The following is an 11,875-nucleotide window of genomic DNA, read 5'->3' on the forward strand; positions in this document are numbered from 1 at the left end:
GTCTGATCCAGACTCAATTATTTACAGACTGATGCCATATAGCTGGAATATTGCTGAGTGCGGCGTAAAACTAGCTAAACTCACTCACTGATCCGACATTTGTCCCAGTCCGACTGAGTGTCGGAATATGCAGCTTCCACTGTGTTCTAAACATGAGTGGAAATTGCGTGGTACCACGGTGGTAATGGCATGGTACCAGGGAGACTGAAAAGTTCAACTGTAACGAAATAATCACTAACTTCGAACTCAGTTTATTAATACAGCTGTACACCGTTCGAAATAATCGCATAATCTGTCAAAAAAAGGTTTTCAACCAGAATCTTTTCTATATTTTTTTTCATTAAAGTTCGAGAACCATCCATGATTCATCAACAGCAACACCAATACAAATATCTCTCGATATGGTCATCGCTTATTGTGTTTGCAGAAATAGTGTGAAACTGTGTACATTGTGTAGTGTATTTTGTGGTTATTGGTTTGACCATCACAAAATGGGCTTGCTGATTTGTTTATGTACAGGGAATAATTTATTTATTTATTTATTTATTTATTTATTTATTTATTTATTTATTTATTTATTTATTTATTTATTTTAGGGGAACTCGTGGTTATCCTGATCACCCGCAGAGATATGAATAAAAGAAAACAATGTTGTGAAGCTATATATATATTTATATATTGATATATTCCTATCCAAAAGCGCCATACAAACGAAATTCACACCCGCTACACTGAAAACGCCAGATATGACGTTACGAGTAAAGTGCGGTTAGGAGCTGTACCTGTGTGGGGAGCTTGCGATAACGAGAGTTAGCTCCCTTAGTAAACACGCTCTGTCAAGAAGTGTTGATCGTTGACACCGTCTTTCAGATCAGCACATCAGGTAGTCAGGAATGAGCATCTGAATTGAAGTTTCTTTACAGCCGTTGGTGTAACGTGATTGATACAGTAACAGGTAGATACAAATAAAAAAACGTGTATGCCTACTGTACGGGCGTGGTCTTTGTAATCGTACTAACCGAGAATAAGTCGATCGATGCATAGGGTATGCCCCTATACGACTTATAGTAGTACAGGGGCATACCCTATGCATCGATCGCCTGTGGGATGGGAGTGATTGAGCAATATTGTTTTAGGCCGTAGTTTGCCTGTTTTGAGCGTGGTTGTAACCTAAGCAACGATCAACGAAGAGTTCGGAACAGCGTGGCTGTGAACAATTTTGGAATCCTTACTATCCGATTTAATGTCAGACATATGTTTATGAATCTTGAAAATAGTGATACTAGCAGCTCTACATTTATAAACACGTAGTGAACGTTCTGTAGATAAAATTGGGAGCGATCCAGTGAGTTACCTTTAATGCCGAAATATTCCTGTTATATCAGAGTATCGCCATATTGGATACCCTTAACAAGTCTCATGATCACACGACTTCCTCTTTCGGCGTTGGTATGATCACTTCAAGACAAAATGCATTGATGGATAATTTGAACAACACCAAAACTGACAACAACGATAAACAACTGGTTTCCCAAGGCGCACAACGCTGCATCACTGTAGATGACTACATCACCAGTGACGCTACAATATATAATGCTTAACTCATTAAGCCCTGGAGCCGCTCCACTGCCCAACACCTGGCACCCCTCGCTGACTGCCTGATTGCTGCGACGAGGCTAATTAGTGCTAATCATGCCTGATTTCCCTGGCAGGTCTCGGATATGACAGGAAACTGTCTAGTCTCACAAACAAGTACTGATTATTTAATTGTGTCGTAAAGATGGAAAAGAGGCCGATGTGAATACATATATTACAGCATTTCATGTAATTTATTAATGTGTTCCTTATACCCCTTTGCCAGTGTGTGCTGTATTTTTATCAACACCTACGCGGTCTTTGTACGTACGAGATGAACAAATATACAAATTCCTCCTGTCTCTCTCATCGTATTGACTGAATTATCATATATTATTTATAATAGAGTTTAAAAAGAGGGGGAACTTGAATTATAATCGTCTACATTTTTTGCCAAGACATTGCTCGTGCTTACTGACTATTTCAAGGAAAGTATCAATAGGTGTGTAAGTAACATGGAGCATATAGAAATTTATAGTTTGTCACTTTGTTCATCTTAACTTAACATACATCACCATTCATACACATACATACTGCATAATACATTTATCATTACTCGATGCTAAACAAAGTTTCCCGTCATGTGATGGGATAAAATATCACAAATGTAACGCATTATATCTCACTAATTCATTATATTGGCTGATACTTTGACCAATCGTATCGTGAGAACCTGTCACATAGGAAGAGCAAGGTGATGGGGCGTGGCCTAAACTTCTGAAGGGCACATTTCGTCACTCAGATTGGATACATTGATTTTATATTGTATTGTTTACCAGTGGATATGTTGTGTTTTGGTTGTATATTCTAACTATCATATAACAATTTGTGTATTGTCTGATATCGTATCGCTATCAAGGTTCACCAGACTGCACCCGTGTGTGCATATACAGTACAGAGAATGAAGCGTAAGTAGCACCATCAAGTGGGTTGTCCGACAAAATAACAACACATGTTTCTTTTACGCTTGTCCCGGGACAGTCCGTTCAATAAGGGAGTAGGGGCGTGGCTATGTATAAATTTTACCGGAGACTGTTGTGTCAAGACCAATAGTAGCGCTAAATAATCTTATTACTGTAGTCTGAATGATGATATGCAAGGGTATCAATACCATGACTAATATGCTATCCTGCTTTTACGGATGATGGATCAACGGAATTAGTTGCTACATGTGATAATTACAGAGAAGTGTCAAGAAACTTTCAATAGCTCATAAAGTAAGGGATTATGTAAGTGTGCCTTTCTTCACACATGTTTGGAATCTTTGTATGTAAGACATACTTAAACCAAATGATGTCCCACTCATATCATTGTGTGAGATTAAATTGTTCAAAACATCTATGTCAATGGCAGTAAAGACGAATTTACGCACATGCCTAATAATCTATGAAAGAAGCGTTTTCGCTGATACATTGCTAGTGTTTACTGAATATTTTAAGGAAAGTACTAATAAGCTAGTCTGTGACTTACTTATAACAGATTCACAGTTTGTCGCTTTGGTTCATCTAGATTTAATGCAGAAAATATACGTTATCGCACGAACATACATGTATGCATATTGTATAATGCTGTTCCTTGCACATACATAAGACAAAGGGTCATGGGGTGGGCGTCATCAAAGTTGTCGAATAGGTCGTTTTGTATCTTAACTGTTCAATATACTCCCTGATTTGTTATCTATGACCAATCGTATCATGAGATACCTGTCACATTGGAAATGACAGGTGATGGGGCGTGGGCTAAATTTCTGAAGGGTACGTTCGGTCACTAGACAGCTTTGATACAGATTGACTATTGGTTAGATCGTTGACCAATCGATATGCTGGATTTCAGTTTTATCAACTCTAGCTATCATGAAAAGTTTGTGTATCGTGAACATATATAATCGTAAGGATGCCTGAAATGTACACGTAGAACTAACAAGCACTTTGACGAGTTTATTTTTCTTTGAAGCGCTCAAAGCGCTACAATCCGATTATTTTTACCCCGCATAACCCAATCCAACTATTGAGTAGAGATGGTATTTATTTGCATATACTTTTTGCGCACACTACTTGTACATCAAACATAATGGTTCGCTGAACATTTCAATTTAATCTGCACATTGTTATGAATAAATACCATAATTCAAGAACATGTATTATAGAATTTAAAAAAGTAACACGATACTGATTTATACACTTGAAGTTGAATCTCCCCATATGTTTATGAAGATGGACATACTTATATTTGTTTTGAAAGCAAACGATGTTCAGAAGATTGACAATGGGCGTAACTCCACAAAACAGGTTGTCCAATGATGTAACAACGCATTAGTTTGTTTTACACTTGTCAAGGGACAAAAGTTTACCTTGACATGCATTCGGCCAGAGGCTGTTATTTTGAGGTTGAAAGAGGTGTTTACATATCTCATTTAGTGTTGTCTGATTGAATGATTATACGCATCAATTCCATAACTATTATCCTCCTTTTATTGACGATGGATCTGATACACGTGATCATTACACAGGATAAGATAATTACAGAGATCAAATACAAAGGTTTCTTACACAATGCTTATGTAAATTGCATTGAAAAATCACATTTCAAACAAGCATGAAACAGCTTGAACAAAATACCCCAGTTACCTTTGTATGGTTTATGTGTACTATATATGTATATTCTGAGTAAATGCAAGAGTTATCACTTCATATTCGATTATGTATTATTGTCAACTTTAAAAATCAATAGTCGCAAATGAATTAGGTCTAAATTAGTAACTTGGTTTATTTAAAATCAACATGAACATGAGTGTAATACAGTATTGCTATTTATGTCTACGATTCATTATATGGACTATTACAACAAATGAATGAATGAATGATTTAATTTAGAAGAAGGTTTTGTAACCTTGTCACCATTAATTCAATCAATGTGCAAACATAGTATTTTAGTGTTCAATCCCAATGACGAGTAACCAACACGTACCTCCTGTGACAACATCTCATAATCGCTTTTCTCACAGACATGTGTTCCTTTGCCTGTATAATCCCCCGGCATTGCAAGCAATTGTTATCAAAACACATTAATAGTTCTTCTGATTAACACAGAAAGTAACCTCTCTCGTAAGAAAAGCTAATCTTTGATCATTACTGCTAAACTGATTGAAATTATAGGTACAGTACAAATTTAAAATGTAAAACCCCCAATACGCGGCTCTCGCTGAATGAGAGGTGCTTTTCGTAACCCCCAGTATGCGGCTCTCGCTGAATAAGAGGTGCTTTTTCTTACCCCCAATAAGCGACTCTCGCTGTGAGAAGTTAATTAATTTGCCGCATATACGCGGCTCTCGGCCTTAATGAGTTAATCAAACATGACTTTGGTGCATAATAGTAGCATATGCCTCCTCATCATCTAAAAACCTTTAGAAGTTTCACTAATTACCTGAAAGCCATAACACTGATCACATTTAAAAACAGGATAAATAAGTGGTGTTCTTTGTTCACAGCCCACAATGAACTAAGCAGAGGGACTACAAACCAGCATCATGTCTACCTTGGAACAGGACTTACATAATGCAGTAAGGAGTGGTCATCTGCTACAGACTCAGTCTTTGCTCCTGAAAGGAGCCAAAATTGATGGCATCTACTATGGATGGACACCCCTGCAGCAAGCAATTGATGCTGGTAGGTATGTCCAGCTGCTGGTATGTCCAGTCATCATGGTGATGTTATATAAACCATGTGGTGTTGGTCTGTAAAAAATCTAGAATGGACCAGTCAGTCTAGTAATCATCATATATATCATAAGCATCATTCTATACAGTGACGTATACAGTGACATGTTGACCAAGTCAGCAAGCCTGACAAGCCAGTCCAGTTAGTCACCTCTTACAGCATTACAAATCTAATGTGGATATTAATAGACAATACATAAAAGGCTTTTAAAACAGAAGATCTTCTAGGGCACAATTTGTGGTATATGGAGAGCATTTTGTAGAAGCTCTCAGCAATGTTACAAATTAAGCATGTAAAAGGGGGATGCTTGTCATAATCCATGTGTAAATACTATTTTTATTTTCGGTTATTGAGTAGATAGTAGGAGATGTGAGAGGGGTGGTTATGACTATTCTTTCGTTTTAGCGACATGTCTTTTTCCTGTGGTGTGGTAGTATGTTCATATCTTTTGTCCCCAGGAAATGAAGCAGTGGCATTATTTCTAATAGAGGAAGGCTGTGACATCAATTACCATGACAAGAACAATCTGTCACCATTTGAGAATGCTGTCAGAAAGAATCAGGCAAAAGTAAGATTCCTTTGATTGAATCATACAATCGTACTCATATTATTAAGGGATTTGTTTACAAAGCTCAACCTAAGCTGCATTTTTGTGTAAACATGTGTAATATATCCCCATAGCCCAATATCTTGAGAGTTGCTTGTATGAAGACTGTGTCTAATGACTTTTAGGTGTGTGAATTATTGCTGAAGAAGGGCATTGATGGTAATCTCGCATTATCTGATGGAGAGGTACCACTCCACGTTGCTGTGGAGAAAGGAAGCACCAAGCTGGTCAGCGTCCTTATGAGTGAAGGTAATGTAAATACTCTCACATAGAAGGTGAAAACAAGAAACTGTTTATGGATAAAAAGTTCTTCTTTCTTTCTGAATCACCTAGTGAATGGACAAGAAGTAATTCTGAAATGTCGCGAAGGATAAATACTTTATCATCCATAAAATGCTTCATGTCATGTTCTTCATATGTATGAAAGACTTGAGTTAAAATCTATTGTACAAGAGCCAGAATGGTAAAAGTGTCATATCTTTATCTCACAGATTTACCTGGGACTGTAAACTGTTTTTCAGTAACGTAGACTGATTTTTGTCTTTCAAGGCATTGACAAACACTAGGTATCTACACTGGCGTGTGTTTAAATTTCACAGAAATGCACCACTATCATTGTACAGTATTACATGCCTACAAGACTAAAGCTGGGGATTTCAGTCGAAGTCACCCAATGACTCTCAGAACTGAAATCATACTCGACAAATTGGGCCTTTGCTGTGTTCAGCTTGTGTAATGCTTCTTATCCTGATAACTTAAACGTCTTGGAGACAAACGTCATCTGTAGGTTTTGTAAGTACTTATTCATAAAATTTTCTATTTCTAAGGGAAAGTTGACCTAAGCTGTAAAAATAAGCGTGGACAGTCACCACTGTATGTGGCATGCTCTGAGGGCCTGGCCAAGATTGCCTCCATGTTGGTGACATCAGGAGCAGACGTCAACTTCCAGTGTGAGGATGATGGGCAGACGCCACTTATTGCTGCAGCAAGCAATGAACACCAAGATGTTGTGAAGATTCTTTTAAAAGTAAAATTTCTAAAAATCAATGTTTCTTAATTTGATAAAGTTCCAAAATGCATAATATCAAATGGGTGATGAGTTTGGTTGTACACTGATTTTAGCAGATTTCCACCGTATCAACTGTTTAGCATGGGGTCAAGTCCACAGATTGTCTGAAAAGCCAAGTTTCTAATCTGGGTTTGTCAGATGAGGACAAGTTCTAACTTACACACTATCAAACCTTTAATTTACTAATAAGATATGGTGGTGTGTGGATGAGTGTGATTGTACACTGATTTAACAGATATCCAATATTATCACTGAGTAGTAAGGACATCCTTACCTTGTCAGCTTGCTGATGGGGTTAGCCACTTTGCTCATGATCAGAAGGTCCTTGGTTTGAATCCCAGCATGGAACTTGGACATTTAATGGCTGCTACTACAGGGGGCACCCAAAATGAGTTTCAGACATTGTGTCTGCGTGTGGAATAAAACTTGGCCTTTGCCATAAGAAGCCAACACTTTACCGATTAGGCTAATATTCCATCCCTATTGCATTGCTGTACGTGTTAGTAGTAGATACCTTGCTTGGAGTGTGTATGTGTGCATTTCATCAATCCTCCTTGCTTATTGATCAGTTGAAGCAACAGGACATCAGAGTGGTTCATTGTTGAGAGGAACAGGATATGATGTCATGCATTGTTTATGATGTCATAAATTGTTTATATTACAAGAGACGTCCTTCAGTACCTGTGAAGGTCCTGGGTAGAATAGGCCTTCAGCCAGCCATGCTTGCCATAAAAGGTGACAAGGCTTGTTGTAAGAGACGACTAACAGGATTGGGTGGTCAGGCTGGCTGACTTGGTTGACACATGCCATCGGTTCCCAACTGCCCATATCAATGCTCTTGCTGTTGATGACTGGATTGTCTGGTCCAGACTCAATTATTTACAGACTGATGCCATATAGCTGGAATATTGCTGAGTGCAGCGTAAAACTCAACTCACTCACTCACTTACTTCCTTCAGTGAAGAGTAGGGTTGATATTGTATTTGTATGTATTTCTTCACTGCCTAACTTAAGAATGTCAGTATTAACATATAGAATAACCTACTCAAAGTTGTAATCTTCTGTTCCTCACAGTGAAGTAAGTCCAAAACCAAAGGTTGAGGATTTATGCCAATCGTTCACTTGGGACAGATAATTCTGAGAAGTTTCTTTGTTTTTCTCTAATTACTGTATCTATCTAGCTGTGATATGACTGAAGAATTGTTCAAAGTGGTGTTACACTCAACTCACCGAGTCTGAAAAAAGTGTCTCTGTTCTGTGCAGTACAATGCAGATGTGAACGTCCAGGATACAGATGGATGGACGGCACTGTGGCATGCTTACACCAACAGCAGCGAGGACATCATTGAGCTGTTGCTGAAAGCAGGAGCCAACAGAAACATCCCCAACAGTGATGGCCTCACCATCATGGAGGACGCCAGGGAGAACGAGGATGATGAGATGTTGATCTTGTTCCAGAAGTATCTCACATGACAGTCCAGGTTTGCAGAGAATCATAATCATACAACACAATGAAAGTCATAACTTGTTTCTACTTAATACTGGAATGTGGAACACAGCATGTTTTTCACATTGGAGTTATATTTTTAGGATTTGGCTGTTTGGTAGTTTAGTTTAACACATGCTCAAGAATTGTCCCACGCATCGCTTTACATTTAACCAAGGGTAATCATCCATTTATGTTATCATTATAATCTCATGGGATGATCAGCCATTAAAAACATTTGACACATAGCTTTGATACTAGTAGGGTAGGGAAGGGAAGTAAATTGAGTGTACACAGATACCATAAATGTTTTGTTACATCAAATGCATTGGTTTCAAACCTAACTTTGAATTTGCATAAAATAAACAAAATGTGTAAACATTACAACATATATTTTGAGTTGCCATGACATACTTAGACATGGAGTTACAACAAGTGGTCAGATCACTTCATGGAATGGTGCCCTAACCTTGGGAATCCTGTCTTGTTGTACACTTGTCTTCAGGCCCCATTCCATATAACTATCAGAGTGCTTTGACTGTCGTAAATAAAGTGTTTGAATGAATATCGCCATAGCACTTTAGGAAAGGGAGCCTAAAGCTCAACCAAGTGGTGTTCATCAGGTAAAGTTTGTATTTTGTAATGCATTTCCTTGTTCCATTTCCAATGATCGTCATGCTTTTATTTTATTGGAAGATGGTTTTCAATTTGTATTTACTTGTGTTGTTATCATTCTTCACTAAGTATTAATCTGACACTGTAGTGTGTTCTGACTGCACTAATAACTGTATAATTCTGATACAGTTGAATATCAAGGCTTCATATATTTGGTGCTTGTTTCATCTCATTCAATACTGGATTGCTTTTTCCCATGTCATTCATGCAAAAACAAGTCAGATGTATTGGGCATACTTGTACCCGACCATGGCTATAGACTCACACTTTTATTGTATGTGTTTAAAAGTCCATAACATGCTCAACTGACTACTGCAGTGTCCAGTTCAGTATGTTTCAACATTCATAATACATACAATTCGTTTCTAATCTATTACATTTTGCATCACAACAAAGAGGATAATGTTTTCTCAGGAAACAAATGTAAAGATAGTGAAGTCCAGACTCGATTATTTACAGATCACCAGCATATAGCTGGAATATTGCTGAGTGCGGCGTAAAACTAAACTCACTCACTCCAGACAGTGAAACATGTTTGTAATGTACTGAACGTTCCGATAATGAACACAAACACATGCTAGAAATTGTCAAAATATACTGATATAGTGTCTCTGAATACCAGCAGTTTCTAAGAATATGTTTTAGTAGACTTTTAAACGGTGTTGGTATGTTCTTGTTGATCTTCACAGAATAGTCACTTATCATTTGAGGAAATTTGAGTACCTGAGTACTTAAATACATATTTTTTGTGACTTTTTCATGATGAATAAGCTTTTGAAAATGCTTGGTTTTGACAAATCTGTGTACCAGAGAAATCCACTGTCAAAAGACAGCAAGTTTTAAAAGATTTTTGCAGATTTCTCTCAAGATTTGACTGTTCAATATCATTGTTCATTTATTCAAGAGTGCCTATCTCAGATTTTCTCTTGTATGTGTAACATTATTTGGTTAAGCACCATTCCTGCAGTAAGTGCCTTATGCCAATTGTCAGGTTATTGTGGCAGCTGTACAGGAGCTTTGCATTGCTTGCTGCCTTGTGCTAGTACTTAACTCTAACCAAAGTTGTGAAAGAGGTCAATATTTAAACCCTTTGGATCAAATCAGTTATTTTCAGGAGATAAAACCAAATCTCACTGAGAATTTGGATCCTAATTAGCAGAATTGACATGTTTTGAATATTGTAACTACGAATCCAAACTTTGTAAATTAGAATTGCACATATCATTAATTTGATATGATGTCTGACTATTAATGAGAAAGAAGAACTCGTCCATTAATATTAATGTATGTCCGTCTATCAGGCTGTCTTTATTAGAGTTGATTATTGTGATGTTATTTGATACCTTTATAATACCAATTATCGTCTTGTAAATTATTGTGGGAAAGAGAAATATAGGAATAGTGTGCAAGAATATATTTATGGTATTTTAAAAATATTTATATGTATTATTACTTTTGTAGTGGGGTAAAGGTGTGTGTGTGTTTTAGAGGGGTTTGAGAATGGGGCAGCAGCCTCCCTACTGGTTTACTTAACATTCCTTCATCCATATGTTGCAAGTAATGTTACATTCCGTCCTTGTGGATGTTTTTTTACTGGTAAGAAATGTTTAATTTCTGTGTTTTCCAGAGTTATAAAGAATAAAGTAAAATACATCTGTGACTTGCTTTGTCAGTTGTTTTATTGCTTTCATATAAGGTACAAATTAAGGAATTCACCTGTACAAAATAATTATTTCATTGTAATGAAGCGTCATAATACTGCTCAGGTTACAGGAAGGATGCTAACCTATTGTGCTAGCTGGAATGTTTAGTTGTTATACCATTGGAATCACATGTAGAATGTTTAGTTGTTATGCCAGCTTGATTACCTGTAGAATGTGTAGGTGATATGCCCTCCAGAAGTCTTTCAAATGTTTTGCTGTTATACAGCTAGATTACCCGTAGACCAACAAACAAAACACCAACAAACCATAATAACACAAGTAACAAAACATGAAACTGCGAAAACCACAACTTATCAAAAGAAAGATAACAAAAGTAAGGACGTAATTAGATACAAGACCGAAAAGACCAACAACATAAATAAAATAACAAACAAAAACAAAATCAAACTGAGACAATACCCCCTTCATGCAAGAAAGCACTACCGTAAACACACGTGCACGCACGCGCGTAACTGCCCAGAACATTCAATCGAACAAAAGGAACAAACACCATTCTCTCAATCAGTGATACATCATTAAAACCATAACACGAATGTGGAATAGACAATACATGTGTGAATAAACTGAATGAGGCAAGCAGAATACACACAAAGATACCTAAACAAAAAAAACAACAAAAAAACAAAACAAACCAGCACAAACAGATCACAAAACAAACAGCAGACATGTAATAGAAACAAGAAAATAAAGAGAATATATCCATCAACCAGCATTAAAATCTTCTATCACACATCAAAGAACAATTGAAACAAAAAAAAATATCAGTCCCTGAAATAACATCAGCAAAACAGGAACGAACTAATCTGAGCTATAAAAGAACAAATGAAATAAATCAATTATGGCAAGAACCATCCAAAAACAAGCAAACAAAGAACAAAACAAACACGTGTAAACACCGAAATGAACCCATAAACAAGCACGCGATGCCGAAACCCAAGAACAGTCCACGCAAATAACAACACA

The 11,875-nt window shown here is 37.0% G+C and overlaps 1 protein-coding gene across 2 annotated transcripts; it reads left to right on the forward strand.

Annotated features, from left to right (window-relative positions):
* The first annotated feature begins 809 nt into the window (after positions 1–809).
* Positions 810–10,848, forward strand: LOC137273955 (putative ankyrin repeat protein RF_0381). Of its 2 annotated transcripts, none has more exons than XM_067806881.1 (6): positions 810–955; positions 5,123–5,300; positions 5,810–5,919; positions 6,084–6,207; positions 6,786–6,985; positions 8,291–10,848. In XM_067806881.1, exons 2-6 carry the CDS (start codon positions 5,162–5,164, stop codon positions 8,498–8,500), a joined length of 783 nt encoding a protein of 260 aa, XP_067662982.1. In that variant the 5' UTR covers positions 810–955; positions 5,123–5,161; the 3' UTR covers positions 8,501–10,848. The 2 variants fall into 2 exon arrangements, with proteins under 2 accessions (XP_067662982.1, XP_067662983.1); XM_067806882.1 differs by having other exon boundaries at positions 822–883.
* The last annotated feature ends 1,027 nt before the right edge of the window (positions 10,849–11,875 follow it).

The sequence above is a fragment of the Haliotis asinina genome, chromosome 2, assembly GCF_037392515.1.
Source record: "Haliotis asinina isolate JCU_RB_2024 chromosome 2, JCU_Hal_asi_v2, whole genome shotgun sequence".
Lineage (NCBI taxonomy): Eukaryota > Metazoa > Mollusca > Gastropoda > Lepetellida > Haliotidae > Haliotis > Haliotis asinina.

Coding starts and splice junctions, on each gene's coding strand:
- LOC137273955 (XM_067806881.1), top strand. CDS start 5,162: ATGTCTACCTTGGAACAGGACTTACATAATGCAGTAAGGAGTGGTCAT. Junction 5,301..5,809: donor GCAGCAAGCAATTGATGCTG/GTAGGTATGTCC, acceptor TTTTGTCCCCAG/GAAATGAAGCAGTGGCATTA. Junction 5,920..6,083: donor TCAGAAAGAATCAGGCAAAA/GTAAGATTCCTT, acceptor AATGACTTTTAG/GTGTGTGAATTATTGCTGAA.